Source organism: Phyllostomus hastatus, unplaced genomic scaffold, assembly GCF_019186645.2.
Source record: "Phyllostomus hastatus isolate PE091 unplaced genomic scaffold, TTU_PhHast_1.1 phas_scaffold_585, whole genome shotgun sequence".
NCBI classification, from domain to species: domain Eukaryota; kingdom Metazoa; phylum Chordata; class Mammalia; order Chiroptera; family Phyllostomidae; genus Phyllostomus; species Phyllostomus hastatus.
This window is the reverse complement of record NW_025334037.1, coordinates 5,494,667-5,514,797: the sequence shown is the minus strand read 5'-3', so window position 1 is coordinate 5,514,797 and position 20,131 is coordinate 5,494,667. Positions and strand designations below refer to the sequence as shown.

Sequence of the window (20,131 nt, the reverse complement as noted above, 5' to 3'; positions counted from 1 at the left end):
GGTGGGGAAAAATAATACCTCTTATTGTTCAGGCCTTACACCAATTTCCCAATGTATGGACTGGCTGCATGAGAATTCATGGAGATTGGGTTCAGAATACTTTGTCTCAGTGTAGGGAACTTTTGCAAAAATAACAGGAAATTTTAATTCAAAACCATCATTTCCACTTATCCTGCCCAGCCACACTCTGGCATAATCTTTAGGCTGCCTTCCATTATTCCTGTGAGCTGTGGACCAACATACTGCAAGACAATTTTTATCTTAGACCATGAAAGGGAAATTAGAGGAAATCTGATTTCAAAATCAAAATGAATCCAAAATGTTGCTACTAAGAAGCCTAGAGGAATTATGTTTTTAAGATTCATATCTTTCTGGAGAGGAGCAGTTCCCTTAGAGCAGGGATGTCAAACTCATTTTCACCAGGGCTACATCAGCCTCACAGTTGCCTTCAAAGGGACAGAATAATTTTAGGGCTATAAAAATGTAACTACTCCTTAACTGTTAAGGAGTTGAAATTATATTTGGCCCTTTGAAGGCAACCACAAGGCTGATGTGGCCTCTGGTTAAAATGAATTTGACACCCCTTCCTTAGAGACAGGGAACCTGGATTTTAAGAACAAATTTTACTAGTTAGCTGCTGTTTGCTTTGGGCAAGCTACTTAGCCCTATTTTTAGGAAATATCTTTAAGGTTTAATTGGAGAATTTGTGTGGAAACAACTTGTATACCCCAAGATGCACAAAATGTTAGTTTAACTTTTTTCTGGGTTGCCAAAAATTGTTAATAGGTTTAGACCTCTCTGTGACTAAAGGGGAGAGTGGTTAACAGAACCTCTGGCAACCTTGTTGAAAGTCCTCTGACTCAATACAGGAATGTATGAAATGCCCATATCCACTCTGGAGAAGCCTGAAGAGTCTGCCATTGGAGCTTGGGATGAGGCCACAAGTACTGTACCGTGTGGCCATTTAACCAACAATGGAGTTGCATCAAGCACAGGTGACTTTCACAAACATACTGGATGAGAGGGAGTCCTCCCACTTGCCTGCAGACTCAGTGGGTGTGTAATCTGGTGAAGGAGCATAAGTGGGAAATTTCATAAAGTGCTCTGTCCTCGGGCAGGTCTCTTCCCCTGTGCCTTTCCCAGCATGAGCCTGTCTTTGCAAAGTGATTCTGTTGAAAGATTGTACATCATTTTTGTACACTGTTCCCTACATGTAAACCAGTTACTTGGTTGGCACTCAGTTGGGGGAAAAAAAAAAACTGATCTGTATTGTACTTTGGGGGCAACTTTAGACATTTTTTTCAACGTGATTTTAGTCTTACATACTGACTTTAGAAATTAAAATTTTCCTCACACCAGTAAGATTCATTCCCACTGTACAGAGTTCATTGTGATGCCTTTTCCATGTTATTTTTTCTAGTTATATTGTTATTCCATTTAGTCTTAATTATAAACAAAATTCCTTGTCTTTTCATAGAAACTATCACTTTGATATAAACATAATATCCAAATCACCTGGAATTTATTGTCTATATGTGCATCTTTGAAGAACTGGTATGGTTAAAAATAAGAGGCAGGAAAGGAGGTGACAGGATTGAGCTTCTAGTCCCAGCTTTTTTAGTGTCGCCTTTTGTGATTTGAGTTGTCCCTTTTTTTTCTAGGCCTGGATTTCCTAGACATGTAAATTTTTATGATTCTTAGTATATGCCAAGGTCCTTGCTCTCAAATAATGTATAAGTTAGCATTCAAAATTATGTAATCAGCCCTGGCTGGCGTAGCTCAGTGGATTGAGCATGGGCTGCAAACCAAAGCATTGCAGGTTCGATTCCTAATCAGGGCATGTGCCTGGGTTGCAGGCCAGGTCCCTAGTGGGGGCCATGTGAGAGGCAACCACACATTGATGTTTCTCTCTCTCCCTCCCTTCCCCTCTCTAAAAATAAAATCTTTTTAAAAAATGAAAATAATGTAATCATGTTAAAGTAAAAATAAGTCCCAAAACAAAAGTGCACATTTATAGCAAGGCAGGAAGAAATAGGGTATATAAGGTTCCGATAGTCTGCTCAGCAAGCTCTGTGTTTACACTGCCTATGACTATTAAGTGCATACCTTAAATGAGGTTTTATAGAACTTTTTTTGCCTTTTTTCATATTTAATAGTTTACTTAATACCTTGGTCATGGTAAGCCTCAAATTTTATTTTGTAATACAATGGAGCCTCCAGGGCAACTGAAGTCACTATGATTAGTCTTATACCATCCATGGTGGCCCTAAATTGATGAGCTTTCTTAATGCTGTCTAATTTTTATTTGGGGGTGGGGGGCTTCATTTCATGCCAACAGATTGTCATTTCCTGATAGGTGGGCTTGGAAGCCAAATAAACTGAATTTGTAGAAGTTCCATGTTAGAAATGAATACACAGAAATGGAACATCCTGTTGTACACACATCTTGGATTGATCTCGGGGAATTAAGCTGAGTTGCAGCGGGGGGGCGGATTAATCTCAAAAATTTACATTGTTTAACTCATTTATATTACATCCTTAAAATGACAAAGTTACAGAATGGAGAACAGGTTAGTAGCCGCCAGGGGTTATTGAGGGATGTGGCTGTGACTATAAAGGAATAGGAATGATACTTGAAATGGAATTGTATCTTGATGTGGTGACCACATGAATCTAAACATGGTATCTAAATACACAAATGGGTGCACTTAAAACTGGTGAAATGTGAGTGAATGTATGTATCCCCTGTCCATTTCCTGGATTTGGTAATTTACTGTTATACAAGGTGCTAATTGGAAGAAACTAAAGAGTATATGGGGTTTCTATATATCACTGCAATTATCTCAAACAGTTTAAAATGAATGCTCCGGATTTGGGGAGCACTCAGAATGTACTATAAACACATGGACTTTTTGCTTGATTGTTCCAAAAAGAGGAAATCTCAAAACAGCTGTATTTTAGATACATGAGGCACTATTTGTGTTCTATCTCCATAACCAAGGTTAACCTGTTAATAAGGGTAGGCTCTGTCAGACCTCTTTGTATTCATAATATTTTGCTTAAGTCTTCAATTTTTATTTTTAAAATGTTTTAATTGTTCAATTACAGTTGTTCCCAAAGGCTTCAATGTTTAAAACAATAGTCGGGGGTGGGGGGGGCGCAGAGATACCGAACCTCAAATGGGTAAAATGGAACGAACTATGGCTGATGGTAGCTGTAACAACTGGGTCTTTGGAGATAGGTAAAATCCTTTCAAACAGTGACTGTCAACCTCCCTTTATGCATGACAAATTTATAATTTACTTGGTATTCATAGGGGATCATGAAAGGGACAGTTGCAAAAAAAAAATCACATGAGTGAGACTTTGATATCAAGCAACTCTAGCCTAACTGCGGAGGCAGAGAGATTCGGGGTACTGCAGATGTTAAGAACGCAATGGATCTTCATAGAATCTAGTGTACCTCATTAGAACTTAAGTTACTTACCCAAAGAGTATTAGTTACTTTTCCGGGTTATTAGTGATGAAATAGAAAGGGGCTTCCGGCTGCCAGTCTTCTGCTATTTTCCAGTGGACCACAGAACTCTGTAAAATGTGTGTCCCCTCTCTCCAAACTTCCACCCCTTGGCTATTTTAATTCCAGGAATATGAGACTATTGCTAAATAGCGTTTAAATGACCACAGCGCTTAATTCAGGCGTGCAGTGAAAACAATAAATATGTTTCCAGTCCTTTCTGTGGCCTAAACCAAGCGTGGATGAAAGCAGAGAAACTTGCACGAACTGGCAAAGCGCAGCCGCAGGACGGTGAAGGCATGACCTCTCTGAGTTGCCGTAGGAGCTAGGTGGCTGTAGCTTCGGTCGTCTCCCCGCCCCTTCCACGTCAGCCAAGGACTTGCGGAGCCGTCGCTTTTGCTGGGGGTTGGAGCAAGGGTAGACGGTCCAGCGATTGCCCCAGCTGCTGCCCCTCGAAGCCAGGTAGACGGCCACGAGCCCCCAATTCCAAAGGCATGTTGGGTTGGGCAGAGTCGGAGGAACTGGCTCCGTAAAGGGAAGAACGGCAGGGAAGGGACTAGGCCGCTCGTGTCCAGGCCTGGAGAAGTGGGGCCAGTGGTTGGGAAGCTTTGGGCGGGACGCCCGGTCCTGGGCTGTGTGCTGTGGCCAGGGGTCTCCTTCTTCCTAGGCCCCCGGGGCTTGCCATTCCAGGCTAGGGCTTACTTTGCAGGAAGAAAGAGACGGGGAAGGGGCGTGGGGGTGCAGCGCACGGATAGAGGTATCCACGTACGCAGATTCGGGTGTCACTGTTAAAACCCGTTAAAACATTTAAAGGCTTTAACAGAGTAGTCGCGCACAGGGTCTCTTAACTCGAGCAGTCCAGATTGCATGCTATGTTAAATCATTTCTATAATGTAGTGGGGCGGGGCCCGGGGACTGTCACTCTGTGGTGGGCCTTAACTCAGCAAGCAGTAGAGAATTCTAAACCCCAAGCGGGGGTTTGGAGTGGAAAATAAGATAACTTAGGTCGAAACTGACAAGTGCTTTTTTTTTCAATTACTCTATTTTTATGGGTCACAATATAGATTGACCCAACCCTTCTAATATTTCAAAACTCATAAGCCAAACTGAATGAACTTTAGACAGTAAAGATCACGGCAATTATGGTTGTTTTGTTATTTCTTTTTTGAGAGGTGTTTACTTATAATGATATCCTTGTATTTATTTTTCTAGATTTTCTGGCATTTATTATCCTTTAAATCTTGTATCAAAGGTTGATTATCACCAGAAAATATGACGGCTGCTGAGAACGTGTGCTATACGTTAATTAACGTGCCAATGGATTCAGAACCACCGTCCGAAATTAGCCTAAAAAATGATCTAGGTAAACTTTGATAATATTTTGAAAATGACATGAAAATAAACAGCTCATTTGCATTTAAAGTTCCTTTATAATTAGACATGCTTAATTTTTGCCTAAATTTTTTCCTAGGATCTCTTCAGTAGACCTTTTGTCTTATTAAAAATGAAAACTTGTTACCTTTAGACTTTCAGTATTGGCTTTTTGAAATAAAACATCTCAGTTCAGCTTATTACAGCTGAAGAAATATAATAATTTATTATAAAATTATTATAATAATTAGTAATTTATTAGTTATTCCTAAAAATAGCATAATGGCTTGTTTAGTTTAATATATTATGCTTAAATATAGCTGATAATTCTCTGTAGGTAACAGGTTGAGAGAATGTGTATTTGAATGTCTTAGTTCCTTTGTGCATTTAACATCATTATTACTTAGCTTGGGAAACCAAAAGAACTTTGTTCTTTGGGTTCCCCACCTGTTGAACAAATGAATCAATAATGGACTACATATGTATTTTCTAGAAAGGTTTAAGCTTTTCATTTTTAAAGCATTTATGCAAGAAGAAACAAATATATTTCTGAATTTTAAAAATGTATACTGTATCTCCTTTCTGCAATTCTGTCAAAAAACTTTCTTAAGTATTGCACATTCCAAAATGATTCTTGTTTAATTGAACTACTAAAATCAAGTTTAACTTAAACTGATAACTATTGTTTAAATAGAGTAGAATGAAAATTATGCTTCTGACCTTGAAGGTATCTTTTAGAAGATAGTCACAGTTTGAAGGAAACAATATTTTACTTAGTATTCTCACCTCTTAATAAGGAAAAAAAATCCAGTTTTATGGCATTTAAACTGATACCCTTATATCCAAAAGCCATATATATTATGAATATATGTATATTCATATTTATATAGTAGAATAGAATGCAAAATAATGAATAAACTTTAGTTATAGACTACCAAAATACTTAAGGTTATAGCCAGAAAGGTTAAAAAAAACCCTACTTTTTATTGTAAACAATACCCTTTTTTTTTTTTAGAGAGGGAAGGGAGGGAGATAGAGAGAGAGAGAAACATCAATGTGCTGTTGCTGGGGGTCATGGCCTGCAACCCAGGCATGTACCCTGACTGGGAATCGAACCTGCGACACTTTGGTTTGCAGCCCACACTTAATCCACTGAGCTACACCAGCCAGGGCTAACAATACCCTTTCTTAATTGCAGCTGCCTTGGCTACCCTTCCCTAACCAATAACTAAGTATTCTAAAATTTTATATATATTTTTTTACTTTATCTCAAAGAGTTGAGATTGAGAAAAAGTTTAGAAGTAGTTTCTGATTTGAGTAACAAATACTTTTTTGTTTGGTGAAATACTTAGTTGCTTTACTACACTTTTCTTTACCTTGAATCACTGGATATGTGCTCTGATGACTGTACATTCCTTGCAGTATGAAGTACTTGGTATGTTCTGGTGAATTTTCCATATTTTTGGTAATGTTCATAAAGGAACAGAGTTTTGAAAATTTTGAAGATGTTGATAAAAGCATTCCCAACTTCAATTTCAGTTGTTGGAATAAATGGAAGTTGGTGTTGGGGAGGCTTCAAATAAAAATGGTAACTTTTTTACAACTTTGCTATTAAACTTTTAAAATTTAACCTTTAGTTGCAAGTGCTGTTTTATCCTGCTAAACTTTCAGATTTGCTAATTTGTGAAAAGTAGGCAAAAACAGGAACAGAAGAAGCCATCAGCATAATAGTGATAAAATTTTATGCTGTTTTGACTCTGTCTTTTACAGTATCAAACAAATTAGGGGAAAAAAATGGAAAGGAAGCTTTGGGACAAAGAGAGGAAGACCTGTATCTGCCCAGTGAATACAACTTTAGCCACTTAGAACTTGGCCTAGTCTGTCTTATTTTCTTGGTTATAGCTATCAGATGCTGCCATCTCTCCTGCTGCTTTGTTTTGTCATCTTCACAGACTTTAAAACTAAAAGTTTGCTCAGATTGATACTCCATCTTTTCAATTCATTTCCTGATTTGGTATGATGTACACCAATTTTTATTCATATATGGTAGGAGATGTAGGAGATGTAATACTCTGAAGCAGGGAGAAATGCATGAGAAGTTAATCAGTTTTAAAGAAAAATATTGACCCTTATGAAATAAATATGACTGTAACCTTATTGTGTTTTTGGTTCAAATACCTGAAGATGTGAACTTTTGATTTACCTAGTTATAATTCTCCTGAAGCTTAAATCCTTCCTATAACTCTACCAACTGATCATTCACAGTCTCTGTCTCTTTGGCAACAGCAAAGAACTCTTTAATAGTCACCTGACTCTAAGTATTAGAAATTTGTTGTAGTTCTATTTTTTCCTTACGATAACTCCAGTATTATTAAACACTGTTGTCATCCCTATTTGTCCCTTCTTTTAGGTACTTGTTTATTTTTATGACAAGAACAATTGTTGTAACACTGTATTTGTCTCTTACATTTCTGCCTTTGAATTTTGGGTCCAAAAGATGTACCATAAGTTCTTTAGTAATCAGTGATAATGATATGAAGTTACAGATTGTTTGTATAAAACACTTAATAGTGCATTTTTTGGAGGGCTAAGTAACAGTAAACTGGTATTTTAAATGTGTTATTCTTAATTATAAACAGTGACCACTAATCTAGTACATTTTATTTTTCTGATTTTTTAGGTAGTTTCTTAATAAAGATTCTAAAGCCTATATTTTAAATTCTAAAGATTCTATATTCTGATTTTATAGCCTGTAGGAGTATGATGGGATCTTGGAATTAATCTATTCTTTGGTTCCCAATCTTTTTGAGTTTGAGGATCATCCTAATGTTGAAAACATGTCACTGATCCCTACCTCCCAATAATGGTTGTAACTTCAGTTGAGAAAATACAATACATACCGACTAAAAGCTACTTCGAATTCAGAAGCACTTAATAGCATCTATTTACATTTTTAAAAATAGCTGCATGTTTGTTTGAGACTTATATTATTTAGTATTCTATACATTTATGATCTTTGCATTAATTCCTTTGGTTGGGGACCAAGGACCTAAACCAATGCCTTCATATTATATATATAGAACCATGAGGTTCACAGAAATATGAGAGACAAATACAGTGTTACTACAATTGTTCTGGTCATAAAAATAAACAAGTACCTAAAAGAAAGGACAAATCACTCATGTAAAAATCACATAGCTTGTTTGTGGCATGACCAGGTTGGAAACCCATGTCATTTGGGTTAGTGCCTTTATTATTATTGCATTGATAAAGTTAGAAAACATTTTATTTTGTTAATTGCTTTTAAAATTATCTGAGGAAATTTCTTTTGAAATAATTATGTTTTATTTAAAATTTTTAAATCAGAAAAAGGAGATGTGAAGTCAAAGACTGAAGCTTTGAAGAAAGTCATCATTATGATTCTGAATGGCGAAAAGCTTCCTGGACTTCTGATGACCATCATTCGTTTTGTGCTACCTCTTCAGGATCATACCATCAAAAAATTACTTCTGGTATTTTGGGAGATTGTTCCTAAAACCACGCCAGATGGGAGACTTTTACATGAAATGATCCTTGTATGCGATGCATATAGAAAGGTAAACTAAAACATAATTATCTATGAATATTGCTTTGATTTTAGATAAATGCAAAATTGGTGGAAGGGGCTTTGTTTTACATGTATGTATTTGGAACTGAAGTTGTAAGTTGTTATTGTAAAAAGTTTTATTGTTACTTTTTTCAGACATTTTCCATGCATTTTTATGTGTTATTAATAAAAAGTAGTGACACAGAATATAAGACATTGATGTGAAAAATAAAAAACTGCTTTAATCAACAGGAATCTGATGAAAATTATCTGATAATCTAGGTCTTTCTCATTAAACCTACAGTATTTTCTGATTTTTTTCATTAGAAAATTTTGCATTAATTTTTTTTATAAAATATTGGAACTCAATATTTCCTATTTAAATTTTTCTATCAGGATCTTCAGCATCCTAATGAATTTATTCGAGGATCTACTCTTCGTTTTCTCTGCAAATTGAAAGAAGCAGAATTGCTAGAACCTTTAATGCCAGCTATCCGTGCCTGTCTGGAGCATCGTCACAGCTATGTTAGAAGAAATGCTGTTTTGGCCATCTACACTATATATAGGTAAATAAAGATACTCCTTTAGCCTAGTTCTGAGAGGACTGTTTATTTAGTCTTTTAGATTACAGGTTCCAAAGTTGTTCCTTACAGATTGCATGTAGCTTGCAGATGTGTTTTATTTGGCCTAATGGAGACTTTTTCCTTATTATCATTATGTTGTCAACGTGGAAAGTCAACACTGGGTCCTAGTTTCTGCATAACAACAGTCTGCTGGAATTCACTGACAGTAGCCCCCTTTAGACAGGTTGTACACTTCCCAGTTTGTGACAGTGCCTGCCATTCTCAGTTGTATTACTCCAGCCCAATTAATGAATTTATTAACTTACTTAGCCCTTACAGGCTTCAGGAGTTTTGACTACTTTAGAATTCCCTTTTTGTGGAATGTGGGTCTTTTTACCCTTAGAGGCCTTAAGGAGGGAACTTTTCAGTAGAAAGGTTGCAGTTCTCAACTAATTCCTATTCTTAGAAAGCTGAAGATTTTGGACTTTAAAAACAACTCAAAGAACCAGTTCGATGAAGTTAGAATGCTTGAGTTTTACAATCACTGGCGGCATCAATCCACTTATAAGTAGGATATAATTTTTATAAACATCTACCTTGAAAGCTACCATACAGACTATACAAATTTCAGTGTTTAAGCTACAGTACATGCACAAAAATTACGCCATTAAGACAGTTTATATGATGATATTAAAGAACTGTTAAATTTTTAAGGTATGATAAGGGTATTATGATTAGTTTTAAAAAGAATTATTAATTTTAGAGAATATACTGATATATTTACAAAAGAAATGGAAAATGGTCTGAGATTTGTTTCAGAATAATAAGGGGGGAGGGGTATGGGTGAGACAAAAATGGCTGCAAATTAATAATTCTTGAAGTAATGGTTTTTAATAAGAAGCTTTTCTTTATTCTGTTAGAAATACTTAAAAATTTCCAAAATAAGAAGTCAGTATGTAAATAAATATAGTACGTAGCTAGTAAAATTCAAGGAATTATTTGTTGTTCTACTTATTCTTCCTTTGGAGGATTCTTGTATGTACCCTGACCAGGGGTTGAACCCACAACCTTGGCTCATAGGGAGGATTCTCTAACCAACTGAACTACTCTGCTAGGGCTCTAATGATTTTTAAAGAAGGATCTTTTAGTACCTTGAGGATGTCATGAGCAATGATATTATGTTCTTAAAGTAGATGAAAGAATTATTTGAGATAGGTGATAGATACTGTGCTGAATAAATTAGCTCTTTCTTTGTTGAACTAGAAAAGTATAGTTTGATAACTTCATAAGGGAAGATGAAAGCTTGTGATTCCTACCCACAATTTTCTAATAGATTTAAAATTTTAAAAAGCAAAACAATAGATACTGTTATAAAGTTTGATAAAGATTAATTTTGGTAGCATTCAGAGAGCTACTAAAATAAAATAACAAAGTAGGTTTTTATTGAACATTGATGTTATCTGCTTTATTTCAAGAAATTTTGAACATCTTATACCTGATGCTCCTGAACTGATACATGATTTTCTGGTGAATGAGAAGGATGCAAGTTGCAAAAGGAATGCATTTATGATGTTAATTCATGCAGATCAGGTGAAGTACTTTTTAAAAAACTACTTTTATGACCGTATTTAAATCATAATTGAAAGTATTACAAGCCCTGGCTGGCGTAGCTCAGTGGATTGAGCGCGGGCTGGGAACCAAAGTGTCCCAGGTTCGATTCCCAGCCAGGGTACGTTCCTGGGTTGCAGGCCATAACCCCCAGCAACCGCACATTGATGTTTCTCTCTCTCTCTCTCTCTCTCCCCCTCCCTCCCTTCCCTCTCTAAAAAATAAATAAATAAAATATTAAAAAAAAAAAAAGAAAGTATTACATAGACCTAATCAAGTTTTCAGTTATTTTGTTTATACTGTGTGATTTGTATATTTAGAATTTTTTAAGATTTTTGAACTTAATTTGTATAAAAATTTTTTCTTTTTTTCTTTTATTTATTTTTTAATTTTAATTATTGTTCAAGTACAGTTTCTGCCTTTTACTCCCATTCCAGCCCACCCACCCATCCCTCCCCACCTCCCTCCCATTTCCACCCCACTGTATAAAAATTTTCTTAACCCTTCTCTGGAATATCAGACTAAACATTGGTGAGACATTTAATAACAACCACTTTACAGGTTTTCCAGATTGAAATTACGGCCATATTCTGTGGCCTTCTACTTTGGGTCTTTGATGCCTGTTTTTCCTTCTCTTAGTATAGATCTAAAATGGCTTAATAAAGAAAAAGAGTAGCTTTTCATAAGCTCCACCTGAACCATGTCTGCGAAAGAGGGTGGCCTTCAGTGTAGATGTGTGTTCTTACTAGGCTTTTCAAATTTCTTGAGTGGATACCAACTGTACATCCAGGTCTGCTGGTGGTTAGCAGTGACTTTGCACACCTTGGTGGTACCTAATCTAGGAATTTTTGCTATCTAGTATTTATCAAAATATAGGAAATAATGTGGATGAAGATTAAAAAATGCAGAGTCTATTCATTCCTCTGAAATCTGGATGCTCCTGTTTTATCTTCATAAACAAGATTATAAGAAAGCTACTTATTTAGGTCACAATGTCTTGTCCTCTTACAGAGTTGGTTTTAGTGATCTATGTTTTTGATGTCACCTACACAAAGGGACATAATCAGAAATAGTTGATAAAACTTGTTGGTACTTTTACTCTAGAGATATTGACACCATAGTTCTCTTTATCACAGTATTCAGTGTATGAGAATCTATGAGAATTTTCTTCTCAGTCTCAGAAACAGAAAGACCCATATTCTTAAGCAGCTGGTTTGTTTTGATTGTATAAATACCCTGAACACAATATTTTTCTCCTTGGTTTAGCTACTGGAAAATTCAGACACCATATTTGTGACCTATTTTTAGAACATATATTTGACTATGGCTTATATTTATGTGTTAGCCTTCATTTTTTTATCAGTTAATTTTCTTTGCCCTAATTTCCTTATTTGTTTTCTATTTAGTTGTATATGTTTTTTTTAAGTTGCATTAAGTGCTTTTATTGAATGAGGTGGAGTTTGATAAACATATTTTTATTTTTTTAGGATCGAGCTTTGGATTACCTAAGTACTTGTATTGATCAAGTTCAGACATTTGGAGACATTCTTCAGTTGGTTATTGTTGAGCTAATTTATAAGGTAAGACCAATCTATGATGGGGAAAATACATTTGAACAGTTTAAGATAAAGTTAGTCTTTCTGGGAAGCTGCTTAATTGCTAGGATAATATGTTTTAATAGTAGAAATATTTTATAGCATGCCCTATTAAATTTTTTATTTTTTTCCTTTGGTTTATTGTATTTTCTAAGTACTTGCTTCCATTCTTTCTAAACCTCTGTAAAGAATTCTGTAAAGACTCATGGCTGACCTAATGCAGCTGCAAAGAAATTGTTTGTTGCTCAGGCACTGAATAGATTGTGAATCAGGCTTTGGGATAAAACCTAAAATCTTTTCTTGAGTACACACCAAACTACTTCAGAAATCTAAAAACAAACAAAAAAACCATAAATACTTTTTATGTTCCCCATTTGCAAAAGAGAAAAGAGACTTTAAACATGTTAATATTGACATTGTAGGCCACTGACTAACAGAAAGTCTGAAACTAGATAAGAGATTTGGTTTTAAAATGAAGTACTTTATTGGCAATATTTTAATTTTATATATTTTTTTAAAGAATTGATTGCATCTCAATGTTCCAATAAAATAAAACACATATTAACACCCAGTTTTGCTGTTGATACCATTGGAGGATAATGAAATACACCTTTGGGATGACTTTATTGAATAGGATGATGTGAACGAAAAATACTCAGCAGATACTGCTAACTTGCTATAGTCATCTTTGCCCCTGCAGCAAAGTGGCCCCTTTTAACACAGGGTGCTGGTCATATGAAATTGGCATTTAGGATGAAACCAAAAGTGTAGTGGATAATTCCTTTTAATTCATATGTATGGTTTAAGGATGCCTCTGAGGTTCTCAAAAATGGGGGTTCTCTGCTTATCCATTGACTAATTCTGTCCAGTTGGAGCCAGGTTAAAGTAAAAGGGAATAGTTTTTGAGTCATACCCAAATAATAAAGATTTTAATGGATACATTTTAGGAAAATCTAACATAAATATTAAAACTCAAAAGATCAAAAATAAGGGATATTTTCTGCACAGGTAAAGGCATTAGGGTGCATTTAGAGCAGGATGGAATGTTTTAGTGTTCTCCCCAATATTGAATATGATCACAAAATATGAGTAGTAATTTAAAAAGAGGTTATCTTTCTTTAAGAACTGGTATTTTCCTTTTATCAGCTTTTGAGATTTATATAATTCATCATATTTCCTTTTTTGATGTGACATCCAGAATAAAAATTTAAGCCCAAATGTAATAATCCTATCACAGTTCCCATAGTAGTGTACTTGATTCATGTATTGTTGTCCTTTACATTTTCTATTTCACTTGGCTATAGTATGCATCTTTTATTATAAGTCATCTAAAAACTTCTTATGCAAGAGTGAAAGTATAAATTATTATTGAATGAATAAATGAATGAGTAGCCACAACAATTATTTGAAGTAAAACCTATTTCTGTCTGAAATGACCAGTGTTGTGGTACAGTGTCTCATCCCATGTTGGTTGGCATCTTCAGAAGTCCTTATAAAACTATTCTTAGCTTTCGAGCTAAGATAACTAGCATTCCATAAACTGACACCTATTTTTAAAAATTTATTTGAAATCAAGTGTCCATGAAGTAAGTTGAAACCTAAATGTTTTCTCCTCTAGGTCTGTCATGCTAATCCATCAGAAAGGGCTCGTTTTATTCGCTGCATCTACAACTTATTACAGTCCTCTAGCCCTGCTGTAAAATACGAAGCCGCTGGAACTTTAGTGACACTCTCTAGTGCACCCACTGCCATCAAGGTACTACTTATTTCTTATGGTGCCAGTTAGATGATAAATGCTCTGCCTCATCACTTCTGCTTTGTTGACATCGCAGTTTACTATGTGGTTACATGGCATTATGTGGCATGGAGGTGACAGCTATGAATTTCATGAACTTATTTGATTCTTTATATAGTCTGACTTTCCTTCTTCCTTCCTGCTTTCATACATATACACGTGGAGAGAAAGAGAGACAGATAATATCAATGTTTCTAGTTTCAGGAGAATGATTCTGGTATTTTAAGATCTCTCCCCATACTTGACATTAAAAACTAGATATGGGAGAAGGAATTCCAGATTTTAAATGATGGATCCTAAAAAAGTTTCCAGTATTTTCAATAATGAAATATTATCTTTTTCTTCTTTGGTTTATTATATCAAGACTATATGAGGAACCCCTACTATATTCAGAGAAGGAATTATTCTAGAATGCCAGATTATATAAATAGGAGAATTTACTGTTATACACACCAGTACTTTAAATTTTTTTTAAAAACTTTCTATAATGAAATCATTTTAAACTCACAGAGAAGTTGCAAAAATAAGACAATGTTCCCATTATCCTTCATCCAGCTTCCCATAATGTTCATGTCTTGTATGACAATTATGTAGTTGTCAAAACCAAGAAATTGCAATTGGACCAGTATTGTTAACCAAACTGTAGATTGTATTCGAATTTCACCAGTTTCCCCACTTATGACCTTTTTCTTTCCTAGGATCCAGTCCAGGTTCCCACATGACACTTAAGTTGTCATGGAGGAGCTCCAATTGGTGATAGTTCCCCAGCCTCTCCTTGTTTTTCATGATCTTGACACTTTAGAAGAGTCACTTTGTAAAATATCTTTCAATTTGTATTTGTCTGATGTTTTCTCATAATTACATGAGTCTCTACATTTTGGGGGAAGAATGCCACGGAAGTAATGCTCCCTTCTCAGTGTATCATAAAGGGGTACATGAGGTTGATATATCTTACTACTGGTGATGTTAACCTTGATCATTTGGTTAGGGTGGGGTCTGCCAGATTTCTCCACTGTTGAATTAGGATTTTTCCTTTGTAATCAGTAGTATCATGAGAAGATACTTTGAAACTGTGCAGATATTCTATTCTCAATTTGTACCAACTAATTTTAGCATCCATCAATGGCTGTTTTCTACAGCAATTATTACTGTGGTATTTTAATGGTGATTTTCTATTTCCTCATTCTACATTTACTAATTGGAGTTATTCTGCAAGGAAGAGCTATCCCTTCTTCATCTTACCTTTCTTCTTTCTTTCTTTATATCAGCAAGAATATTTTATTGTATGGATTATAATCCATTATTATTGTTGTTTATTTTGTTGATCATATTGTTCCAAATCATTGGGAGTTCTTTCAGGTTTTCTCTTTTGTTCTCTGCTTTTAATAACTCAGGGTATTACTTTTTTTAAAGGAGATTTTATTTATTTATTTTTAGATAGAGGGGAAGGGAAGGAGAAAGAGGGAAACATCAGTGTGTGGTTGCCTCACGCATGCCCCCTACTGGGGACCTGGTTCACAACCCAGGCATGTACCCCAACTTAGACTCAGACCGGCGACCCTTTGGTTCTCAGGCCCATGCTCAATTCACTGAGCTACACCAGCCAGGCAGTTCAGGGTATTCTTACTATTTTTGATTTTTCTGTACAGTAATGAGGGTGTTAGACTTTGCACCTAAAGTAAAAGATGCTCAGTAGCTATACTTTTTTGGAATTGCTTATCTGCTTTTTCTGCCTTGTTCCTTTCAGTCCTTAATTTTTGTTGTTAATATTCTGCCTATAACAGTCTCTTTTCATCCTTTTAATTTCTGATGCTTCTGATATTTTATAAACTTGAAAAATAATGAGATTTGTTAGAATTTAGGGAATAGAGGGACATGGTCTGAAAAAAATGCATAAACTTTTAGTGGAGAAGTAGTAAATATATTCTGTCTTGGGTTTTTTATTCTTTCACCTATGTTAAAGACAGATGAATATGTTTGTTAATGTGTATTTGTTTTGTTTGTGTGTGTGTTGTTTTTACATAGGCTGCTGCTCAGTGTTACATTGATTTAATTATTAAGGAGAGTGATAACAATGTAAAGCTCATAGTTCTGGATCGATTGGTAGAATTAAAAGAGCACCCTGCTCATGAACGAGTACTACAGGTAAATGTTATTTGAAATAGAAGTCCTACATAAAATCTTCTACATATTGAGATAAATTCCCAAGCTTTGCCATCTTTGTTAGCTTAAATGAGCCTGGGCAGTTTAAATTTTGCTCACTAAGGTATAACTTTTGAATCACCATTTCTTTTTGGGGTGTTGTCTTTGCCATGAGAAATACTAACATTAATTAATATATTATCTTTTATCTTTTCTATTGTACTGTACTTGGTATTATTAGCAATAGAGATATATTTGTCTTGATTTGAATATAATTTGCATTTCCTGGAAAATAATTGTACCAACTAATTGAGAATAAAAGATGATTAGATTCTAGAAAATTATCAGCATACCTATTTAATCTGTGAGAATAATGACCATTATAAAAATAAAGACCCAGGACTGCTAAATTGGAGAAATGTGAATATAGACTGTATATTAGTTAATAGTGTTAGTATCAATGATAGCTCCTCTGAATTGATAATTGTAATTATATAAGAAATTATCCTTATTCTTGGGAGGTGTACACTGAAATGTTTAGGAGTAGGGAGGGTATCATAAAGCATTTGTGGCAAACTATTAACAACTGGTGAATGTAAGTGAAGGTGATATAGAAGTTTATTCCTAGACTTTTTTAGAACTTTATCAGTGAATTTTTTTTTCAAGATTTTATTTTAGTTATATTTAGAGAGAAGGGTAGGGAGGGAGAAAAAGGGGGACAGAAACATCAATGTGTGAGAGCAACATTGATAGTTGCCTCGCACACACATCCCAACTGGGAACCAGGACACGACCCAGACGTGTGCCCTGACTGGTAATCGGACCAGTGACTTTTTGCTTTGTGGGAAAATGCTTAACCAACTGAGCCACACTGGTCAGGGCTTATCAGTGAAAATTTTAAAACATATAAAGTTTTAAAGAAGTAAAATCAGTTGTAAATTAGCTTTGTTATATTTTAAAATCCTCATCTGCCATAAATTTTTGAAGTGTCTATCTTTAAAATATTACATTTTTCTGCAAATCCAAAATAACATCACATCTAACAAAATTGGTAATAATTTCTTTTTTTTTAATATTTAATTTTTTTTAAGATTTTTGTTTATTTATTTTTAGAGAGGGAAGGGAGGGAGATAGAGACAGAGAAACTTCAATATGCGGTTGCTGGGGGTTATGGCCTGCAACCCAGGCATGTACCCTGGCTGGGAATCGAACCTGGGACACTGTGATTCCCAGCCCGAGCTCAATCCACTGAGCTACACCAGCCAGGGCTGGTAATAATTTCTTAATATTATCTAATACCAGCTCCAAACTCAGATTTTACCAGATGTTCCCTCCAAGTCCCTTTTTGTTTGTTTTGTCCAATTTATGGCCATGCATCATCACTGGTGGTTGTGTCCCTTAAGTCTCTTATTTGAGCAGTTTCTTTTTCTCTTTTCATGATACTGACTTGTTGAAGTGACCAGACTAGTTGTCCTTTCAGACATTCCTTCTCTGGATGTGTCTGGTTACTGTCTGGTGGTGTCATTTAGCTTGTTCCATAGACTTCTGTATTTCCTACAGACTATAAGTTGATCTGAAGCTTGACAGAGTCAGAAGAAACACTTTCAGTTTGGATGCATCTTCTTGTAATATTGTATACTTCATACTGCATTATATTGGGAGACCAAAAATATCTGTTTCTTCCATCACTAATGGTTTTATATCGATCAAAGAATTAAGGTGATATTGAACAGAACCCTTCATTCTTGAGTTCAAATTTTCTTCTTGTGACCAGAAATACTGGTGTTAATTCTGGATTTTTTGTTCTTTCAGGATCTGGTTATGGACATCCTAAGAGTTTTAAGCACACCAGACTTAGAAGTACGCAAGAAAACTCTGCAGTTAGCACTGGATCTTGTCTCTTCTAGGAATGTTGAAGAGGTAAAAACAACTCTGACAGCAGTTTGTAAGCCATCAGGACAAATGTGTTGTAATTCTCACTTATTTTTACTTTGTTCTATAGCTGGTTATTGTCCTGAAGAAGGAAGTGATTAAAACAAATAATGTGTCTGAGCATGAAGATACTGACAAATATAGACAGCTCCTTGTGCGAACACTGCATTCCTGTTCTGTCCGATTTCCAGATATGGCTGCAAATGTTATTCCTGTGGTATGTAATTCTGATTGCCTGCCTTTTGAAATTCTCAAAAAGAATCTTAAAAATTCTAGTTATTCAGTAGTTAAATGCTGGGAATCTCAATGGTCTAGAATTATTAAATCTCATGGTCAGAAGGAAGGTCAGAAGGTCTTTATGTTCACTCTTAAACTCAGGAGAATAGGGACTTTGACTTCTTACCCCTTCATCAAAAAAATAAAATAAAAACATAGTGACAAAAATACCTCCTCATATTATTATAACTAATATTTGTTGCAGTTATAAAGTAAAATTAATGTGTGTATGTGTGTGTGTGTGTGTACATATAGTCTGTTCAGAAGGTACCCAGCCATGTAATATGAAAAATAGAGACATTTATTGAAGAAGATGCAAGAAACATTGTACATAGGACAATTGCACCTCAATCCCCTTCAAAGTAGACACCTTGGGACCTCACACAGTTCTCCCAGTCGCCATCAGCTGCCCTGTTGTAGTTTCCAGAATCTCATTGATGGTCTGAAATCTCTTCCCTGTCAAAGGTGATTTTAGTTTTGGGAAAAGCCAGAAGTCACAGGGCGCCAAATCGGGACTACAGCGGGTACTGAGTCACTTGGGTGATTTGATGTTTCACCAAAAAACTGCACAAAATGTGAGGTGATGCTTGAGTGGGCACATTGTTGTGATGAAGCTGCCAATCTCCAGTTGCCCATAGCTGTGGCCTTCTAAATCATCCGAATAGTTTCTGTGGAGGAATGTTCAAGCTTAATGCAAAATTTGATGCAGATTTGTTGCTCTACTTAGTCCTTTTGAATGTGATGCCCACACAGTGCACATGCTCACTCAATGGCAGCTACCACCCCCACGGACTAGTACAGTGAAGTTGTCATTGTTCATGCATGCACATTCCAGTGCACTCTCCTTGGCTGCCGGGTTACATCAATGTGGCACAAACCATTCTCATTATATTAACAATGGCTGGACTTTTTTTGAACAGACCTAAGTATTTGTTTTCATATATACAGGGTCTGGCAGAAGTAAGGCCTGCTTGAGTGTGGTTGTTAGGGGAATAATATGGGTGTAATAATTTATAGTTTTAATTTGCACATTTCACCTAAAGTGTCATATGGTATTCTTGAGTATCATACTGTTACATTACAGAATTACATGCTTATGAGTTTGTAATAAAAGGTTTTATAATAAGGGGCATTATTTGTGCTGGACTATATATATGTATGAGTCATTAGGGCAAATAAATAATTCTTTCAAATAATTTTACCTCATAAGGTTGAAGGGTTCAATTATAGGAAAAATTCACATATCTAGAGTATCTTGTTTTCTGTCACTATGAGATAAGTGAGGTATGTATTGTAATTTGAAATTCTGCCATTGAGCTCTGAATTTTTTTCTAAAATGATTTTACTTTCTTATAAAGATTTCATGTATTTCTTTTTAGAGAGAGGGGGCGGGAGAGGGAGAGAAACATTGATATGAGAGAAAAACATCAATTGGTTGCCTGTTGCATGTGCGCCAACCAGGGACTGAACCTGCAACCCAGGCACGTGCCTTTGAGTTGGAATCAAACCAGCTACCTTTCCTTTTGTTGGCCGTCATTCCACCAGCTGAGCCATATCAGTCAAGGCTAAAATTTTACTGGGTTTACTTTTAGTTACAACTTAGGATGATCCAATTAATTTCTTTTGAGTGGTGAATTTCTACCCTTTGTCGTACGGTGAATTTTGTAATAAACTTTGCTGCACATGAAAGAGAAAAGCCATTGTGGCTTGTTTTAATTTAGTTGTGCTTGTCTCTCAACTTACATTTTGG

The 20,131-nt window shown here is 35.5% G+C and overlaps 1 protein-coding gene across 3 annotated transcripts in view; it reads left to right on the top strand.

The window, feature by feature from the left end:
- The first annotated feature begins 3,833 nt into the window (after positions 1 to 3,833).
- Positions 3,834 to 20,131, top strand: part of COPB1 (COPI coat complex subunit beta 1) — a 34,963-nt gene continuing 18,665 nt past the window's right edge. Inside the window, exons 1-10 of one of the 3 annotated variants that reach the window (XM_045825655.1) lie at positions 3,834 to 3,975; positions 4,726 to 4,876; positions 8,251 to 8,480; positions 8,867 to 9,036; positions 10,509 to 10,623; positions 12,129 to 12,221; positions 13,855 to 13,992; positions 16,057 to 16,176; positions 17,986 to 18,093; positions 18,176 to 18,322. In XM_045825655.1, coding sequence (XP_045681611.1) covers positions 4,786 to 4,876; positions 8,251 to 8,480; positions 8,867 to 9,036; positions 10,509 to 10,623; positions 12,129 to 12,221; positions 13,855 to 13,992; positions 16,057 to 16,176; positions 17,986 to 18,093; positions 18,176 to 18,322 — 1,212 coding nt within the window. In that variant the 5' untranslated portion in view covers positions 3,834 to 3,975; positions 4,726 to 4,785. Of the gene's footprint in view, positions 4,006 to 4,725; positions 4,877 to 8,250; positions 8,481 to 8,866; positions 9,037 to 10,508; positions 10,624 to 12,128; positions 12,222 to 13,854; positions 13,993 to 16,056; positions 16,177 to 17,985; positions 18,094 to 18,175; positions 18,323 to 20,131 lie in introns of all 3 variants that reach the window. The other 2 variants (XM_045825657.1, XM_045825656.1) reach the window with 2 other exon arrangements.